General features: G+C 48.7%; 1 protein-coding gene across 1 annotated transcript in view; it reads left to right on the top strand.

Moving 5' to 3' along the window:
- The first annotated feature begins 12,827 nt into the window (after positions 1-12,827).
- LOC111976886 (cadherin EGF LAG seven-pass G-type receptor 3) overlaps positions 12,828-21,477 on the top strand; it is a 60,755-nt gene continuing 52,105 nt past the window's right edge. The window contains exon 1 of the mRNA XM_070447872.1: positions 12,828-18,459. Coding sequence (XP_070303973.1) covers positions 13,152-18,459 — 5,308 coding nt within the window. The 5' untranslated portion in view covers positions 12,828-13,151. The remainder of the gene's footprint in view (positions 18,460-21,477) is intronic.

Below are 21,477 nucleotides of genomic sequence, written 5' to 3'. Positions count from 1 at the left end.
TGTAGGTCATCTTGGTCTTCGTAGTTCAGCTCGGCCTGCAGGGTGATGGGCTCCGCTGGACGGGGTCGATGCGGAACTTTGGCGGATGTTGTCCTCCAAGAAGTAGGTGATGCGAGCATTCTCACCGACGTCATCACGTGGCACTGATTACCACGGACCGTGCTGCCCGGCGGCCGCGTCCTCATTGGCACAACACGAGTTAGTGAGCAGCTCTGTGAATACAGCCAGGTGCGTGTTGGCATCCGTGAATGTTTGACGTGGACCTGGCACGTGGTCGTGCTAGTGTGCGGTCTGTCAGGCGCGTCACAGGTCAGAAACGTGGATCCCCGTCTCCCTAGATGGTAGCTTTCAATCGTGGTGACTGAGCAGCGCCTAGGAGGGAGCTATCTCCATTCTCTTTCCACGCACGACTTCTCTCCGGCGCCTGTGCGCTCCTATGATTGACAATAGCAGTGCTTTACGCGTGTGTTCCCACCTTGTCCATATTCTCAGAGAATTGATGAGTGTCAGACATCAAGCCAACTGTTCTGACTATTCACTCTCTCGATACTTGTCGCAACCTGACCACGGATTTCCTACAAGGAACTATCAACTGCTGTTTGCACTCAACGAACCGAGTCGTCTTCAAATAACAACCTTATAGCGGCCTCCAGCAAAAGTACTCTTTCTGCAAAAACTTTCTGCGTTCCTGTTGTCATTGACGTCCATTCCACTGTTATGGTATATCACGTCCTGGCCTCTGTGGCGGAGAGACCGAGTTTGCGGACTGCTTATACATAGTCTTCTGGCATCCACCCCTCAAATTGAATACACATGTTTCTCTACAGACTGCTTCGATACACGGAGGCCGAGCTGACTCAGGTTCACACCAACACGGATAAGCTCAGGTGTGTAGTGTAATCGTTGCCTATATAAAGGGCATGTCAGGGCTAGTGCCCAGTCAGCCTGTACTCCAGACGGGCATTGTCCCCAGAGTCGGTTCCGATGGACTGTGTTTCCGTGCTTGGAGGAGGGCACTTATCTGCGTTACTCTCTGTTCCCCCGGTGCCCGGCGCTCCCTTCTCCACTTCCGATCTTGAGTGTTCCGTGTTGAGGATAGACAGAGAGGTGTGGAACGGCAAGCTACCTCGAGAGAGAGAAGGAGTTTCGGTTTTATGACGTGCGGGTACACGTTCCGCGCACGACTAGTATTATACGCTGATCCTGCGACTAGAGGATATGTGCAGAAGAGAGTGTGCAGCGGATCCCGCGGTTAATTCCTGATTGTTTCTCTCTCCTGTATACAACTCATGAGAGTGCCAATATTCCCTCTCTGCCTCGAAGTCCACAGAGCGTTGGGCTTACGTGAAAACTCCTGGTTATCGTCCCGACCATACTGGTTAAGCTTCCCTGTCGATGATTGTTAGCATGTAGCGCTCTACCGGTCCCTTGGTTACTTACCAATTCGTGTTGGATGGTCTGATAATACAGAGTGGGTACTTTAATGAGCGCCGCCAAATTAGGCTATGGCACAATCCTGTTCTAGTCTCACAGGCCCACGGTTCATCGCTATAGACCTCTGCGGTCTCAAACGACTGGCCTCCGTGAGTGTGATGGACCACGGATCATCCTCCCTTGACCGCCTTATCTTAACATAGCCCACAAGACATATCTCGCTGAAAACTCGTGCTGGGCGAACTCGTTTGTGGGACAGTCGTCTCGTCCAGACATGCCCAACGATGCCATCAGGAACAGACACCTACCTACGCGCGATAGAGCTGGAAGACGCGTGCCCTCGGGCTGCCCTTATGTCCCTGGTGCTATGTGGCCTTACAGGACAGGCGATGAGGAGGCGCGTCTGTAAGTACGCCTCGGGTTGGGATCTGATCTCGTCTTGGCTCGACACTTCACGTACCCCCGCGGTAGTGGATCAGCCCTGATCGGGGAGATCCTTGCAAATCTCGCGAAAAGCACAGGCAGACGGGCTTGGCGTTGTCGTGCCGGAGTAGTACTGCCCACGAAATTACATCAAACAACCAAAGTAAAGCTGTATATCGCGGATGTTGGCGTATGGTACCAGTAGAAGACTGCGAGGTCAGCTCAGTCGGAGTGTGTCTACAGGACAGTAGCCTAGCCAGAGAATGCACGAGTGAAAACCTCCGTCATATACGCAAGTCGATGATCTCTCCGGATGATCATTACACAGGTATACCTTGTTCATGTGCGTCACTGCTGCAAAGAGCCATGAGCAGTCTTTAAGTAGGTTAGTTCTCGTTTTGATCTCTCCGGACTGCGGCTACAAGGTTGGATTGGGCCACCATGTTCAGATTGACCCAAAGAGAGTAAGTGTTGGAATAGGCCCGAGTGAGGTCTGGACGCCATAAAGGTTGCCAAAAATATGTAAGGAACACACGAGAGGGAAGATAATGCTCAGGTTAACCCATAGGTCCCGAGTCTTTACCACAACTGCGTACTGCAGCCACTCTGCCAGACCGTAGTGATGTGAGTGGCCTCCGTTGTTCGGCGAGTGTTCAAATCCTAAGGAACGCCTTAGTTCCCTGCAGTGCACCCTTGCCATACTGTACTTTCCGATGTGAAATGGGCGGCATCGGTGTTATGGCTGAGCATGGCCTGCGCCGTCCATCGCATCCCGAGAAACTCGTCGTGTCCTCATGTGGCGTCGTATAAGGATGTTACTAGTGACTCTGAGTGTGCTATGCACTGTGTGGCCTGGTGTCTCTAGGTACGCTGCCACCTGTGAGAAGTGGAGGAGTACAAGTGGTCGAGAGTGAGGCTCGAGTCTGCTGCAGCACCAGGCGAGACACGCTCCCACACAACTCCTACAACGCTCTTTCTTCTCTTTTGTCCTTTCCTCGACCGTGTGTCTCAGATCTTATCAGCGTGGAATAGTGCACGCCTCTCCACGTGCTTTCATACTCCTAGGACACTGATGCCTCTCCTCTTCCCTACTGTCTTCCCACTCTCCCTGATGTTGCTTTCATCCTCCCTGCCATCTCTTCTCTTCTCCCCACCTCCTCCTGCTCCACTCTGTGCCACTGTGTCCGTTAGCATTCGTGGTGGGCGCATCTCCTTACCCTTTCGTCATACCCCTACTCCCTGCTCACCTCCTCAAGTGTAGTACATCTTTTATGGTGTGGTCGTGCATCCCTATGTTATTGCGTCTTTCTGCCTCCCACTCCTCCACTTCCTCTCTCCACGGCTCTCGGCCTGTCCCATCTGCCCTCCACTCCTCATAATACATTTTCTACCTTGCCCCCAGCACGCACTCTGTCCACAACTCGTCGAGAAACCCCCCATATGCCTCCGCGTGGGCTTGCATACCTATGTGGGCAAGCCAGCAGATCGTTAGGCCACATGAGCACTTTGGCTCCTTTGGCCTGTGACAATTTGTCTAATCCAGTTTACTAGGCAGATTGATTACACTCTAGCGTAGGCCGAATTAGTGGGGCGCCCCATGGTTGGATCAGTGGTACATCGTGTCGACAGACTACTCCAACCGTTCAGACCTCAGAAACCCATACCCGGTGTGGAAGCACCTGCTGCTAGTGTCCCACACTACTTTTCCTGTGACGAATCTTGGAGCTCACTTGCCCTGCTGTCCTACCGTGAGCCATCAGAGCTCTCGCGTCGTCAATACCCTCCACCTCGACCATACTCATGTCGCTACTATTACGTGAAGGCCCAATCGTAGCTTATGGCTTTCGCATGCAATATCGTCCCTGTAGAAAGGTCCCTACTTTCTGCATACTGTTATGGGATTCTCGCATCTCATTGCTAATGTTTTGTTGGATGTGGTGGTCTCTGGCGTGGCTGCGGGTTGGATCATTCTAACTGGCACTGTGGTATAAGTTTGGAATATAAGGCGTATTGACGAGTAGCTAGTGATATCTTGCCACACCCTCTCGTCCGAGAACGTAGTCCTGTGTGCTGAACTAGAGCTCCTTCCTGTAAGGGTGTGGACGTCTCTCACTTAACTGTCTGCGTTGGGGTTTACTTGGGAATCCTGTGTGTGGTGAATATGAGTTCCTGGTGGCGATGGAGCCTTGTCCACAGTTGCCTGTGGTGCTGTACTCATGGGTGGCTTAATAGAGCTTATGAGTGGTATAGAGTAGTAGGATGTGTGGCGGGCCGTATCTTCGTGTCCGTGTGTATAGTGAACGTGTCTGAGTTCATTCTATCCCTTTTTCTATGGTTTGATGTTCTATGAATTTGATAAAGGTGTTTAACGTCCCGTGAGAACCACCTATGACTTAATTTTGTCCTACGGGCTGGTGGTGTTGCCTGACTGATATTAGTGTATGCCTTTGGTGATGAGAAAGATTTTCATTTACATGGTGCGTTTGACGAGAGCTTTGGATTCTCTCTAGTTTAGTCTTGGCTCAGTATAACTGTAGGGTTTTAGGATTATGTGGCTTTCAGTGCAAACTACAGATACGATTTCTGGTCATGACTGCGTGTTACTTTGATATCGGATCATTCTCGTCAAGTAAAGAAGTGTAACCATCGCGATATGGTGTTGTAAATAGTGAGCACTACAACTGGTGGAATGTCATGTATACTCTAGTTCTATTAGCAAGCGGATATGTCCTTACTAACTGTCCTTAGATACTAGAGATAACATCACAGTAGACTAATAACCGTTGTCATATTATGAACTAGCCGTTATGGGGGTGATATATCGTGTGCGTAATTTATCGTATTGGACCTCATTATTGACATCTAGCAACTACTAATGCATTATGCTCCCGCCTACAGTGGTCATGAAATACACTGTGACTGGCTGAGAAGTTGACTCCCTCGTCACCTCCCTCCACCCAATCACCACAATCAACCTCGCTGCACAACCACACACCAACGCACACTCGACATCCTAACGTGGCAATGAAAGAACAGACCCCGCTGAGCATAAATCCACAGTTGCTTGAGTACGCTCCGTTGTTAGGCTCTCGCTGCTGCACGATCGGTATGTAGGTATTAGAAGTATAGTCTTCTGTCCTTACATAGTGTGGTGCTCAGACTTCCACCATTCTTGACTATATATTTCTATATTGCTCGTCTAGTGAGCATCCACGAACATACACTTGCATACATGTGCATTGGCTGTTAATAAGAAAAAGAGCAAGACCTGGCTCAAGCATAGCAATATACTCTCCAATACATCCGCGTGCGTCTTTGCGATGATACGCTGATTTGTGAGACATTTGCCGTGCTCTCCTTCCAACCTCGTGGGCGCCGAGCATTGACCACACACTGGTGTCTCACCGCTCGGTTTGAGCGTTTGCTTATCCTGGTATATGAGATACACATCATGTAGCTGCAAGAGATTGAGAGAATAGTAGCGCTGGTGGAGAGGCCATGCGGACCACTGTGCAGAAGCGCGTCCGCAGCTCGGCCTAGCTATCTCGACCACTCCTGTTCTATCAGTCCACCACTGATGGGTGGCGGCCGGCACATAAGACCTCCTACACTGGTGTCGGTTATAGAGAAGCAGCAGACTAGTATGGTATGGATCTGACCGGTCGCGCACACATCTAGATGCGGCGTGGTAGCGAGACGCGCGATTGGCGCGATTGGGAAGGACGAGGGACAGAATTGAGAAGAATCAACTGTTTGAACACAAACAGCCCACTTGCCCCTTAACACTGCTTCACTCACTCGTCCCACGTCATACCCGTGGCACAGAGTCGGAAGACATGTCTCGCGGCATTCACACTGTCCCTGTCAGACCCACACCACTACATTCTATCTTTCCGATGCTCGAGTACACTGTGGGGTTCCCTAAATAGAGCGTGCTCACGTGCGCTTCAGTGCCCTGCCAAGTGAGGTGAAAGAGCATGACTTCCAACACCCTGGGACAGTTCTGTGAGATCTCAATGATTGTAAGGAACTCGCAAAATCTTTGGCAATAGATCCGTCTTGAAAAACGTGTTCATCCGTGAAGAGACGAAAATAACACTTCGAGTGCCATTCCTTTGTTTTGCTCGGATCGCCATAAGGATGCCACCCAGTGCTTTCCAAGCGCCGGATTATAGATGTTCTCATGGTGAGAGTGTAAGTCTCATGGGACAGAGAGTACCCAGGACTATTGACCTTGATAACTCAAGCGGGCAGGCCACCTGTGGCCTTCGCCACAGGTATCTCTAACTTCGCTGCCTATGTAGAACAAAGGGCATGTGTTAGAGCATCGGATAGTATGATTCCTGCGCCAGAACAGCATGGCTACGAGATAGCAGTGCAATCCAGGAAATTATTCACCCACAGTAAGCAACGACAATTGGCCAGGCGACGCATAGTAAGATTCTGTGCTAGAGATCCTTTATGCCCGTAACCTTTCTCCTCTACTCGCCTTTCCGCGGCTCACACCTCTGGTACAACACTATTGTTCTGCATGCTGCCCTCGCTCTCTAATCTCTTCTGAGCTGGCTATCTACGAGTCTACATGCCTACGTGTGCCTCTCGAACTGATGGTCTGCGACACCAAGTCGTGTGCAGCATGCATCGATCCTCGAAAAACACCTCCTGTGCGCCCTCGTGCCTCCCCCACGTCACGGTCTCTGACTTGTGCCCAGGCGTCACTGTAGATCCATTATATACTTACGCTCGTTCTGTGCCTAGGCCCACTCAGAGCGCTTGTATTCGGTGTACCAGGTCAAGTGATGCAAGTTCTATTCTCTCTCCTACTTATCTCCTTCCCATAGTGCCCAATAACTGCCCTATGCATGCAGATTTCATGAACTCCTGTCCCGGTCCACAGATCGTAACTCTGACTCTGCTGCACTCGCAGTAGTCCGCTCTTGGCCCTGCTCTCAATGACTACCCTCCCACCTACGCTCCTCTCCAGCTCCATCTCTACTCATCAGTGAGATTTCTAGAGAAGGGCATTAGAGATGGTTTATTCCACGCGCCAGGGCTGGTACACCCGTGCCGCCATATCCACAACTGAAGGCGACTCTATAATCTCACAACTAATCTTTTAATAAACCCATCTCAAATAAATTACATTTCAGCCTTATAGCCTAATATCAGAACCTAATAGCCATGTAGCATATAAAAACAAATGCCATTTTGGTGATAATTAGAAATATTTATGCTTTATTAAATATTAAAGTAGCTATAACACACGAGAGTACTGCAATTATGTTATATTTATGGCACATATTCTGTCACTTCGTAACCTAATACATTATAAAGACAGTTAGGCCTTATGTTATGTACCAGTTATGTTATGTACCAGTTATGTTATGTTACCAGCATTATGTTTTAATGTACCAGTGTTATGTTATGTACCGTTATGTTAGTAGTTATTATTCCAGTTATGTTATGTACCAGATGTTTGTACAGTTGTTTATGTACCGTTAGTTCAGTTATGTTTGTACCAGATATGTTGTACCAGTTATGTTTATGTAGCCAGATTGTTATGTAGCGGTTTTTATGTACCAGTTACTGTTTATGTACCAGTTATTGTATATGATACCAGTTATGTTAATGTACCTAATGTTAGGTACCAGTTATGTTGATATTCCTACCAATGGACCTGGGCTGAGTTGAGCCTCTCCATGACGTCTGCCTCTGGCCTAAACATCAATAGATCATTTAACAGTAAGCCTAGCTAACCCCATATTGCATTGCTTTCTGATATATAATCATATCACCTTCACTTATTATTCTGAGTAAACATGAATTTATATAGGATATGACCAAATCATAATCATTTCACTTGTATTGCAAAGATGGATAAAAAAGTCGTGTTAATATGAAAATATATCACTCTTATTCTCAATTTAACTCATCACAATTTCATTGCTGCTGTGAATATACAGCCTACTATAAATGAAAGTCCCCCACATACTATGGTATCGGAGAGGGAAATGCGTGTACTGGCGAGGGTATAGCTTGATCAGTCTGTGCGCTGATGTGCTGTGGCACAAAAATTATATTGTTAGGAAAACCAATCTGTGTTCACTCTCTCATCTCTGTCTGGCTGCCTGTCGCCGCTGCCACGGTTGGAGCGGATCCACACATTTTGAAATATTCATGCTCCAACCACAATAATATTGGCAAAAAAAAACGCCAACCCCGCGCTCTATGCACTTGCTCTCTCCTAGATATCCGAGCCGAGCTGAGAACAGTCAGTCAGTAGCCGCGAGGAGGCGAGGGTCAGGCCGTTTAGGGCAGAGCCAGCCCTTTGGATATCGATTGCTCGATCGCCTTGCTCGCACACCAACATTATTTGCTGTGAAAGTAGTTATGCTGGCGAGCCGCCCTCTCCGTGATTAGGACGGATAGGCCTACATGTTATCACGCGCAAAGCAGTCTGCCAAAGTGGCACTTGTGATAATCAATAGTGAAATAGTGTGAGGAAGAAAATGCAATTTACCAGGTTACATTACACACTGGATATCATTCCATGATAATCCTAGATTTAATTATAAATAATGTATCTGGATAAACACCACTTTTTGTATTAATGGAAAGTTCTTGAAATGTAAGAGACGCCAAAGCGGGGTGCTGTAAACACTTCTAGCCGTCCATAGTCTCAATGGTGACTCCCTGTTTAAATAAAGATGATATTAAAAATGTAAAAAATGTTTAAAAATAAATGATGAACGACATGTGAACGAGAGGCTTGATGATCATGACTTCTTTCGAGTTCAGTTAAATTCGTTGGCCGGTAGATGGTCCTGCGTGCTCGGAGAATTACTGACTCAAAATGAACGTAACTAGATAGAAAGATATTCGTTAGTTTTGAATTGAACGAGTCGAAAAGACCGCACTTTCCCATCACTACATAAACATTTTAAAATGCACGCGTTGCGTAGACCTATACGTGCATTAACGAGATACATTATATATTAGCTGATAACATGAGTGCACTTAACCGTCAAATAAATGTTGCCATGGCCAGAGCATGTTTGCATTAACGTAATTGGTTTGGCCTCTGGAATAAAATGCAATCTCGTGTATTATTCTTTGTATATTCATTACATTTATTCACCCGCAATTCTCAATTCTGAGTAGGAGGTAAGTATTTTAGAAGGAGTGCTATCCTTAATTTAAAACTCTCTTATGCTCCAGCAAAAGGTTTACGTAATATCAAAACATAACGTTTACCAATGTAAGCAGCCATTCTCAGGCCCAATGCTAGAATATGCAAATTATAATTTGGATAGGATAGATTAAAAACACTCCAAAGCTTCCCAAAAACTGTCATAAAAATATTGTCTGTGAGTATACAGAACTGATTTTTGCAGGCGAAAACCTGGAGAAATCCAACATCCGGTATGTCTCTTCATTTTGAAAAATCCTGTTCCATTGGCCTGCCTTTCCTCCATTTATAAAGGGATATCAACCAGATTCATCGTTTCCAATGGCTTTCCACAGGTGTCAACCAGATCTCCATGATTAATGGTCTCTGAGATTCTTGCAAAGACCTTTATTGATCTGAAAATGAAGCCGAGATTATCAGCATTACGACAGATGGTAGTGGAGAATACAGAGCGTGGAGTACGAACGGATTTGGTCCGGTCAATCAGCCACATTAGTTGAAATACGCCCGCGAGAGCCGTACGGGTAGAGCGCATCGGACATTTTTCGTAGCTATCTCTGTTATGACTATAGAGAAATTGTTTGAGCCTGTCCTTGGACGTATGACCAAGTCTGATTATCATATTAATTATACTGGTTAAAGTAGGTCCTGTGCTTGATCTACTACTAGGGTTCCGCTTGTTTCAACCTTGGACATTTATCTTTCCAAATTTAAACTTCGACTTCGTGCACACTCAGACTCCTCAGTGGGCTCGTATCTAATAGTGCTCACAGTAAATACGTCCAAGTGTGATTGCAACCGGTTATGATGAAGAGATAAGAAAAAAAGCTTACCAAGATCTCACGTGTAGGTACTTGAAATAAGCGTGTTTGTCACATCTCTATCATCGGGGCGTGTGGCGGGTTGCGGGGTGGTGGCTGTTGGGTGGGTGCAACCGAGCGAGAACTCGTCCTCTCATGCTCAGCGAAATTCCATTGAACAAGGTGAGATCACATTCGCGAGATAGTTCTGTTAATAAGCGAGGCTCTGATATCTTCTGTATCAGCTGTTGATAAGGTCCTACGGGAATGATAGTTGGATATACATAGTGATAGCGAACGATCTGTCCGAGCGGACCGGCCTATAACCACTGAGGGAAAGGAAGCAGTCATAGCTCAAGATCCAGTTTCCTCAAAAACCATTCACACATTCCTTGAACAACCTGAGTAACCAATGAGATTAGACATTGGTAATGGTGTAGTGTGTCTGGACGTAGTTCTCAGTAGCTTATAATGACCCAAAGTGCGCAAAGCGAGAATCGAGGATGAGCATAATAACGTGTGTTCGTCGTGGCTCAGCGTCATGCGCAAAGCCAAGACCTCCAAGAATTCCATGTATTGAACCCCGCTATACAAGTCCTAACTCAGTGCCTTAGCCTATATCCGCTTGTAATTTATAATTCGATATAGGTGTTAGCAAACAATTGCATGAATCGCCAGTGAGGTTTAAACCGAGTTATATCAGTCTTATGCGAGTAATATTGCTATTTTTTCGGTACTTCCTTAGTATTCAGTTTTGGGCGATTTGGCATGTTTGTGGCCACATAGCTATTTACGCTGCCTAACTTCCGAAGTTGAAGAACGACGTTTTAAACCAAGCAACGATTCTTTTGACAAAGGACACCTTGCCCAAGATTCTGATTGGAAGCTTCGTCAAAAGTTAAGAGCTATTTATGATGTATTCCGTATTAATATGTGGAAAAAATGTAAACGTTATATTCTGTCGCCTTATTTGCGGCACTAGTCTGGCTCGTAAAACGCACACTGTATTGTCTATAAGTTAATTTAAAAAATCTAACTCAAGCGGTTGCAAATAACTAATGCATTCTTTCATTTTGCTGTCCTAACACTGTATTTTTTAGCTTCATCTAATCGCATAAACTAACGTAACCTTAGGTGCTTCCAAGATGGCGCCGGACCAGAATTGCATCGACCTGTTGCCACTGATCACATTGTATAATCACGATTTGCTGCTGCTAAATTCATGCACATTTTACGGTAAACACCGAAATCTCTTTATAATTAGCATTGTGAGTGTAATATGATGTTACAGGACTTGTCATCTGACGAGATATATCCAAGGTTAGTCAAAAATTATATATCTTATATTTAGCCCTGCTGGATTGTTACGATCGCAACCTGGCTGTCTGGAATATAAAATGGCTAGGGTGGCACTCTGTGTTTCTGTGGCTTTATATGTGCTAATAGGCTAATATAATGCTATATTGTGTATTTCGCTTATGTAACCGGACTCAATCTTAATCGAAATATGCGTTGACTAGTTTATTTTGGCTGGGATTTCACAGAGGAATGTTGGGCCTTTCATTTGTACCGTCCGTACGGGCTGTGTGTATTTTTTCAGAAATGTCTTATTAATGATTCTGATAAGTAATTATGTTTAGCCTACTCGTCTTACACGTTAGGGTCATTTCCTCCTTCGCTTCTTTACATACTTCCTCGCGGCAGCCTTGCGCGCGCACCTTTATTTCGCCTCAATAATCCAGATATGCAGCTGCAAATTATAGACTCATCTCTGAATACGCGATATGGACCAAACGTTCGGCATATTACATTAGAACTTATAGGCCCACAATATTTCTACAAAAATACTACAATTAATGCAATCATACATATTATACGCTACAATACATATGTTTTATCAAGCACTGTCATGCTATATGGATTCGGTTTCTTGTTGTTAGTGTTCTATTATTATCTTTATTTGGTCGAATTAGTGATGGCTACTGATGGAGTAAAAAACTGGTGGAGTAAAAAAAAGTGGTGGCTTTTGCTAACGTGGTTAGCTAATAGATTTACATATTTGTGTCTTCCTGTAAACATTTTAAAAATCAGAAATGATGGCTGGATTCACAAGATGTGTATCTTTCATGGTGTCTTGGACTTGTGATTTAATGATATTTAGATGCTAGTATTTACTTGTGACGCTATGCTAGGCTATGCTAGTCAGCTTTTTTACTGTGGGGGTGCTCCCGGATCCGGGTTTGGGAGAATTAGAGGTTAAAACAACCTGAGGATTGATTATAAAAACGTTCGACATGTTTCTACTAACTTTACGGATACTATTTGGAATGTTCGTCTGCCCTTCATGACTGCTCGAGCCTGTTGATTTCTGAAGATAACGCACCAACCAAATGGAGGTTTTGGATATAAAAATACTATTTATCGAACAAAAGGAACATTCATTGTGTAACTGGGAGTCTCGTGAATGCAAACATCCGAAGATCATCAAAGGTAAGCGATTCATTTTATTGCTTTCTGGCATAACATAACTGGTACATAACATAACTGGTACATTAAACATAACTGGTACATAACATAACTGGTACATAACATAACTGGTACATAACATAGGCCTAACTGTCTTTATAATGTATTAGGTTACGAGTGACAGAACATGTGCAATAATAAACATAATTTGCAGTACTCTCTGTGTTATACTTTAATATTTAATAAAGCATAAATATTTCTAATTATCACCAAAATGGCATTTGTTTTCATATGCTACATGGCTATTAGGTTCTGATATAGGCTATAAGGCTGTAATGTAATTTATTGAGATGGGTTTATTAAAAGATGATTGTGAGATATAGAGTCGCCTTCCAGTTGTGGATATGGCGGCTACGGGTGTAACAGCCCTGCGCGTGGAATAAACCATTCTCTCCTATTTCTGTGAGTAGAGAGGGAGGCGGAGAGCAGCGAGGGGGAGGGGTGTTGAGAGGAGGAGAGTGTAACGCGAGGATGGTAGTACCACGGGGTCTGCTGAGAGCCATGTTGGATATGAATGAAAGGGAGAGATGCTGCACCCCTGACGCCGACAGACCGAGTTCTACCGAACACAGCGAGTAAATGACAACTTCCCGGGCACAAGGAGAGACGGGGGAGCGCGGGGGAAGGTGTCGAGCGGTGCCGCTGGAGCTGGCGACCTAGCCGGCGACGGAAGAGAGGAAGAGACGCACTCGAAGATAGAGAGCGAGGGAGAGAGAAAGAGAGAGGGGTGAGAGGGAGAAAGGGGGAGAGGAGAAAGGAGAAAGGATCTTACCAGACTAATGGCTGCACTGCTACTGGGTTCCTGCCTGCTCTCGCCACTTCTTCTCCACCTGCTCCTCAGCCCTTTGTTCGCGGTTAACCCGGGGAAGTTAGCAGGGACCTGTCGTTGGAGCCYGGGACCCTGCCCTGAGACACCGAGCCATCCAAGGGAAGCTGGGGTCTTGGCGAGCAGCAGTGGTTCGGTGATCTGCCCCAGGTGGACGTTACAACGTCTCCCATCGGAACCAGCATTCCCGGTGTGGAGTCTTTTTATATGGCAAGGGGCGCACGGAGACCCCTTTGAACCGTTGTGCACCGAAGAAGGAGGTGCGAGAGGGCCGTGGAATGGAGTCAGGCACCCCCATCCTGCAGGTAGGAGCAGGAGCAGCGGTGGGGAGAGGGGCGTTGTTTCAACTGTTTTCTCTTCGCGGGTTCAAAAGGCCAAAAAGCGGTATATACAAAGTACTAGAGTTTGCGCGCGGTCACCACCCTGTCTGACGCCCGCCAAACCCGACACAGGGAGAGTCTTTGTGCGCGGCCAACACCAGGGACCTGAGAGCGAGTCGTCGGGGATTACTAGAGACGTTCGAGGGGCTTCTCACAGGTGTACAAGGACCCTTCACCGGCCACTTCCCCCAACACAGCAAATATCTACAGCTAAGCAACCACCTGGACAGCTGCCATGGGGCCCTCCTCGCTCTCATTTGGGCAATAATGCTTTGGACGCCGGCGAGGTGGCCACCGGTGCTTGTTCTCATTTAAGTAGTCACAATGTTATCGATCTCACCAGTGATGGTTGTAATCGTTCGTTTACTAAAGCCATTGGGAGAACGGGGAGGAGCGTGGCGCATGGGCCCTGCCCATGCTATCTCACCTCAGCCACCGCAGGCAGCGCAGCCAGATGTTACCAGTCACCCGGGATTACTGATGGGGCCATGGCCCTCACAGGTTGTTATTTCAGGCATACCCGCTCCAGTCCTGGGCATGCCATGGTTCTGGGCAGGAGGAGGGAGGGAGAGATGGCACAAGGCAACAAACACGTGAACAAAAATTATCTGGATAAGGATTTGGCCTCTGTTTATCTAACAACTAAGCTTAAGGAGCCGGCTGCTCCTCCACAGAGAATATCAGTGTTGGCAGGCCGAGAACAGAGCGCTCAACCCCGGGTAGAGAGTAAGGGGTTACCCTGGGGGTCTCTCCCCGGAACGAGGTGTTGTGGTTTGCAGCGGATGGATATGGGGGGAGGACTTTCAGCCAACGTTATGGGTCCCAGGGGAAGCATAGAAGTGAGTAATCTCGACATCCAATTTCCCCCCACCACAAATATCACTGATAGTCTATGTTTGCCATCTAACGGAACCGGTAATGAAAACAGAAATTCTACTAGCTCATTTTCCTTATTCCATGACGACATACAGGCAGCAGAATCGGCTGCTCGAGCCAATGTTCCTTATCCTCAGTCTGAGCCAGCTCACAATGAGTCAGCTATCGTCACGCCTATATTGTCTTCCATCACCGCTCTCACAATATCAGCCTCGGTACACGCTGGTGCAATTAAGTCTGGTGTTACTCACAGGGATCTCGTTATCACAAACCCCTTCTCATTCTCCATGGAGCTCAATCTGATTAAACGGGATAGTGACTCAGACTCACATTCCCAGCCACGGACAAGCCTCCTCTACAGACCCCCTCCTCTTCAAATAGGTTCAGCACCACAGGCACAATGGACAGCACCCATGAAAACCTCTACCCAGCTTTCTCCAAGTAAACATGCATATTCGGCTCACCACTTTCAGCCATTTTTGGGGGAGAATGTTCACAACGTCAATAATAATAACAATATCAGAAATTACAACCAGAACCACAACAACAACAACAACAACAACAACAACAACAACAAAGAGGAGAATATTCAGATGAATGATGAAAGAAATGGTGTCAATAGTAGACAGGCGTCAGTGGATCTGAGCGGACCATGCTCACAGACACAGCTGGGCTTGGTCCCTGAAGAATTGCTCGACACTGCGTGTGTTGACAGCAGCTCAGGCGACAGCTTAACTACTGTCCAGGGGGGCACTCGCCTGCAATTAAAATCAGGTAAACTGGTGTCATTACAACAGGAAGGTGTCAGTCAGCCAGAAAGGCATATGGGGGGCGAAGTTGATGAGGGGTCTGGGGGAGGCGAATTACAGGCGGGGGAGGGAGAGAGACAGGCCAGAGAGGCATGGAGGGAGGAAGTGGAGGAGTGGGAGTCAGAGGGAATAAGAAAGGGAGCCACAGCCCAGACAGATGCAACTGTAGAGGCAGAGGGAGAGAGAGAGAAGGGTCAGGAGAGGGCCAGCCTCACACAGACACAGAGTGGAGCAGGAGGAAAAGGGGAGGGGGAGAGAGTGTGGCAGGGGCCTGAAAGCACACAGGAAGACGAGGAGGAAAGGCACAGGTCAAGGGGAGAGAGAAGCTTGGGAAGGCAGACCGTGGAAGATGAAGGTGAGGAGGACAGAGGGAAAGAGGTTTTGGTGGTGGGGCGCGCTCGCCGAGCTGCCAACAGACACCCTCACTTCTCCCAGTATAACTTCCAGGTGCAGGTTCCAGAAAACCAGCCCCCAGGCTCCTCAGTCATAGCCATGTCAGCCACCGACCCAGACGCAGGTGAAGCAGGCAGGCTCAGCTACACCATGGCCCCTCTCATGAACAGCAGATCCACTGACTACTTCCACATCGACCCCGACACAGGCCTCATCACCACCTCCCAGGTGCTGGACAGGGAGCACATGGACCTGCACTACTTCCGGGTCACGGCGTCAGACCACRGCTCTCCACGCCTCTCTGGCACCACCATGGTGGCAATCACTGTGGCCGACCGCAATGACCACTCGCCTATCTTTGAGCACACCGAGTACCGGGAGACCATCCGGGAGAACGTGGAGGAGGGCTATCCCATCCTGCAGCTCCGAGCCACTGACCTGGATGCCCCGTCCAAYGCCAACATCCGCTACCGCTTCATAGGAGACACAGCTGCTGCGGCCCGGGCCGCATTTGAGATYGACCCCCGCTCAGGGCTGATCACCACGCGGGGCGTGGTCGACCGGGAGACCAACGAGCGCTACACCCTCCACGTGGAGGCCAGCGACCAGGGAAGGGAGCCCGGGCCGCGCTCGGCCATCGTTAAGGTCTTCATCACAGTGCTGGACGAGAACGACAACGTGCCCCAGTTCAGCGAGAAGCGCTATGTGGTGGCGGTCAGGGAGGATGTCCGGCCCCACTCGGAGATCCTGAGGGTGAGCGCTACGGACCATGATAAGGATAGCAACGCGGCTGTCCACTACAACATCATCAGTGGGAACAGCCGGGGCCAGTTCTCAATCGACAGTGTGACGGGGGAGATCCAGGTAGTTGCCCCTCTGGACTTCGAGGCAGAGAGGGAATACACTCTGAGGGTTCGAGCCCAGGACAACGGCCGGCCACCCCTCTCCAATAACACAGGTATCATCAGCGTGCAGGTGACCGACGTCAATGACAACCCTCCCATCTTCGTGTCCACGCCGTTCCAGGCGTCAGTGCTGGAGAGCGCCCCCGTGGGCAGCTCCATCCTCCACATCCAGGCCATCGACACCGACTCTGGGGACAACGCCCGTCTGGAGTACAGGCTGACTGGCACCAGCCCTGACACGCCCTTCGTCATTAACTCCGCCACCGGCTGGGTGACGGTCAGTTCGGCTCTCGACCGGGAGTCTGTGGAACACTTCTTCTTTGGGGTGGAGGCCAGAGACTATGGCATCCCACTTCTCTCTGCCACAGCCAGCGTGACCATAACAGTGATGGACGTCAACGACAACAGGCCAGAGTTCCTGCAGAAAGAGTACTTTGTGAGGCTCAACGAGGATGCAGCTGTAGGCACCAGTGTGGTCATTGTGACCGCGGTCGACCGTGATGTCAACAGTGCGGTCACCTATCAGATCACGGGGGGCAACACGCGTAACCGCTTTGCCATAAGCACAGCCGGAGGGTCGGGGATGGTCTCCCTAGCGCTGCCACTCGACTACAAACAGGAACGGCGCTACGTTCTGACTGTGACCGCCTCAGACCGCACACTACACGACACGTGCCAGGTCCACGTCAACATCACGGATGCCAACACGCACCGGCCTGTATTCCAGAGCGCTCACTACTCAGTGTCTGTGAACGAGGACCGGCCGCCGGGCAGCACGGTCGTGGTCATCAGTGCCACGGATGATGACGTCGGTGAGAATGCTCGCATCACCTACTTCTTGGAGGACAACATCCCCCAGTTCCGCATCGACCCGTCCAGCGGAGCCATCACCCTGCAGGCCGAGCTGGACTACGAAGACCAGATGACCTACACTCTAGCCATCACCGCCCGGGACAACGGCATCCCACAGAAGTCTGACACCACCTACGTAGAGGTGAATGTGAACGATGTGAATGACAACGCACCACAGTTCCTCAGCCCCAGGTACCAGGGCACCGTCAGTGAAGACGCACCACCCTTCACTAGCGTCCTACAGATATCCGCCATGGACCGAGATGCCCACGCCAACGGCCGCGTCCAGTACACCTTCCAGAATGGGGAGGACGGCGACGGTGACTTCACCATCGAGCCCACATCGGGCATTGTACGCACGGTCCGTCGTCTGGACCGCGAGAGTGTTCCCTTCTATGAGCTGACGGCGTACGCAGTGGACCGTGGGTTGCCTCCACAGCGGACTCCCGTCCACATCCAGGTGACAGTTCTCGATGTCAATGACAACGCGCCCGTGTTCCCAGCGGACGACTTTGAGGTTCTAGTGAAGGAGAACAGCGCTGTGGGGTCAGTGGTGGCCCAGATTACAGCCACAGATCCAGACGAGGGGGCCAACGCCCAGATCATGTACCAGATCGTAGAAGGTAACATCCCTGAGATCTTCCAGATGGACATCTTCTCTGGGGAGCTCACCTCCCTCATCGACCTGGACTACGAAGCCCGCTCAGAGTACGTGATCGTGGTCCAGGCCACCTCAGCCCCCCTGGTGAGTCGGGCCACGGTGCGCATCCGGCTGGTGGACCAGAACGACAACCGGCCCCAGCTCCAGGACTTCCAGATTATCTTCAACAACTTTGTGTCCAACCGTTCCAACAGTTTCCCCAGTGGGGGGATCGGACGGGTGCCGGCCCACGACCCGGACGTGAGCGACCGTCTCTACTACACTATCGACCGGGGCAACGAGCTGCACCTGCTGCTTCTCAACCACAGCAGCGGGGAGATCCGGCTGAGCCGCAAGCTGGACAACAACAGAGCCTTGGTGGCCCCCATGCTCATCACTGTCACAGGTGAGCCAGAGAGAGAGAGAGTGTGGCTGTATGTGTAGAGAGGGACGGGGACAGAGAGATTTGTGTGTGAAAGAGTGTGTGGTTTGTGTGTGTGTGTGGGGGACAGAAAGAGTGTGTGTGTGGGACAGAAAGAGTGTGTGGTGTGTGTGTGTGTGTGTGTGGGACAGAAAGAGTGTGTGGTTTGTGTGTGTGTGTGTGTGGACAGAAAGAGTGTGTGGTGGTGTGTGGTGTGTGTGTGGGACAGAGAGTGTGTGGCTGTGTGTGGTGTGGTGGTGCAGAAAGAGTGTGTTGGTTGGTTTTTGTGGCAATTGTGGTTGTGTGTGTGTGGTGTGGGAGCGGAAGAGTGTGTGTGGTGTGTGTGTGTGTGTTGTGGACAGAGCGTGTGTGGTGTGTGTGTGTGTGTGTGGGACAGAAAGAGTGTGTGGAAGGGCTGGTCAGAAAATGTGAATGACAGAGCGCTAAAGGGGCATTTCTAATACTTAGGCTCTTGTTCCATGATTTATGTATTTGTATTGAGATAAATAAGGCAAAATGTGGCATGGTATGATAAACTGCCTGGTAACGATGGTTTATGATTTATTTTACTGTACAACCGTCATGCATTTCTAGTTTGTTAATAAATAGGTTTTATATGGGCAGTGTTTTTGTGTGAGCTGGCCTATTTACAGAGCTTTTATTCCAATTGCATTGTGGGTGCTTAATGCCTATTTGTGTGTGATTTTGAATACGAGTGTGTGTTTGTTTGTCTATCTGTGTTTGTTTGTTTGTCTGTGTATGTTTGCGTGATCGTATGTGCGTGTGTGTTTGTGCATCTCTCTTTCTCCCTCTCTCCCTGTCCCTTTCAATTTTCCCTCTGCAGTAGGAGTCTCTGTTCATCGTTTCCCTCCCTCCATTTCGCCCTCCCTCCGTCTCTCCCACACTCAGCCTTTCTCAGCCTCTCTCTGCCCACTCCTCTCCTCCAGGGCTGGAGTGTTATGAGATTATAATGAAATACAGTCAGTCTGAGAGCAAGTCTGTCAGATTCATTGTATATGCTGCTGTCTGTGTCTGCCTGGCTCCCCTCCCCTCTCCTCCCCTCCCTTCAYATTCTCTCTCTCTCTCTCTGCTCACGCTCTCTCTCTCATGCTCTCTGTCTCTCGCTCTATCTCTCTGTCTCTCATGGGCTCTCTGTATCACTCTCTTTTCTCTCTCTCTCTCTGGGGCTGTGGCTGTCTCTGGTTCTCTCTCGCTTGCTTGGCTTTGACTCGTGCTCTTGTCTAAGACTGGAGAGTGGGGAGATTAAGATGTAATATAGCCAGTCGGTCTAAGATCCCAACAGGACAGCAGGACTCATCTGATATCTGTCTCTGTCCATCTGTCTGTCTTCTTCCCTTGGGACACCAACACACACCACCACCACTTCCCCTCTTTTGTGTGTGTGTGTGTGTGTGTGTTTGTTTGTGTGTGTGTGTGAATCTGTGTGCTTGGGGGTGTATCTGTGTTTGTGTGTGTCTATACAGTACATATGGGTGTAGACAGAGATATTTAAACATGAAAGGCAAATAATAGAGATTTGATTTGCACTTTCTATAAAACGTGTGTTGTAAACGTTTACCGTCCAGCATATATAAATGTGTTCTTGACTGGTCATGCAAGGGATGTTCAGATAGTTTGGCACAGATGGCCAGATAGTTTGGCACAGTTTACAGTGTTCGTAAAGAGATCCTTTTCTTCCTGCTCCAGCTGTAGGATTTTCTCATTAAATAATCCCTCTGTTAGCAGCCCAAGTGGCGCAGAGGTCTAAGGCACTGCATCGCAGTGCTTAAGACGTCACTACAAACACGGGTTCGATCCCAGGCTGTGTCACAGCTGGCCATGACCAGGAGACCCATGAGGCAGCGCACAATTGGCCCAGCGTCATCCGGGTTAGGGGAGGGTTTGGCCCACTGGGATGTCCTTGTCCCATTGCACTCTAGCGACTCCTTGTGGTGGGCCGGGTGCTTGCAAGCTGACTTGGTCGCCAGTTGTACAGTGTTTCCTCCAACACATAGTTGCGGCTGGCTTCCGGGTTAAGCAAGCAGTGTGTCAAGAACAGTGCGGCTTGGCAGGGTTGTGTTTCGGAGGACGCATGGCTCTCGACCTTCACCTCTCCTGAGTTCATACGGGAGTTGCAGCGATGGGACAAGACTGTAACTACCAATTGGATACCACGAAATTGGGGAGAAAAAGGGGTAAAAGTACAAAAAATAAATAATAATAATATAATCCCTCTGTAATGCACTTTAACCACAATAGACAGCAGGGTCCAATACCCCCTCTGCTCTGTTGCTGCCCTCTTCTGTTCTCCCTGCTGCTGCTTTGCTGCCTGCTCTCTTTCTGCCCTCTCTCTTTCTGCCTCTCTCTTTCTCCCTCTGCTCTTTCTCCCTGCTCTTCGTGTCTCCGCTCTGCTTGCTCTGTGCTCTTTCCCCTCTCTCTTTCTCTCCTCTCTGCTTTCTCCCTCTCTGCTGTGTTCTCCTCTCTGCTGTGCTTGCCTCTCCTCTCCTCTCTTAGGATCATCCTTTACTTATTCAACACACACCGATGCATCCTGTAGTAAGTGTGTCCAGGTGTATTTGTGTGTGCAAGTGTAAGGACAGTATAATCAATGTGAGGGAGTGTGTATGCTACAAATAAGTAATTTCCCGTTATATACATACAGTAGTTGTAAACGTGGCGTGGTAGATACGTCTGTACGCCTGGGAAGATAAAACAGATAGATCAGATCACTGAGACTATAAGCATATGTCTGTAAAATGCACTTTTATGCTGATGCCTAATGTGTGTGTAAAGTGATCGTGTGTGTGTGTATCCATGTATGTGGTTTAATGGGAGATTAGACACTGTGTTGTTAAGATGCAGTATAAGCCTGCAGAGAGCTCTTTGACTGTGTGGCTTATTCCGTTCTACTTTGCACTGAGAATAATGAGTGTTCAGACCTCAGGGGGAGAAGGGATTTTAAAACAAACAGAGCACAGAAATCATCTGTCAGACCACTGCCTG

This window comes from Salvelinus sp. IW2-2015, linkage group LG17 (genome assembly GCF_002910315.2).
Source record: "Salvelinus sp. IW2-2015 linkage group LG17, ASM291031v2, whole genome shotgun sequence".
Lineage (NCBI taxonomy): Eukaryota > Metazoa > Chordata > Actinopteri > Salmoniformes > Salmonidae > Salvelinus > Salvelinus sp. IW2-2015.
Note: the sequence above shows the minus strand (reverse complement) of the source record. Positions and strands in the feature narration are given on the sequence as shown.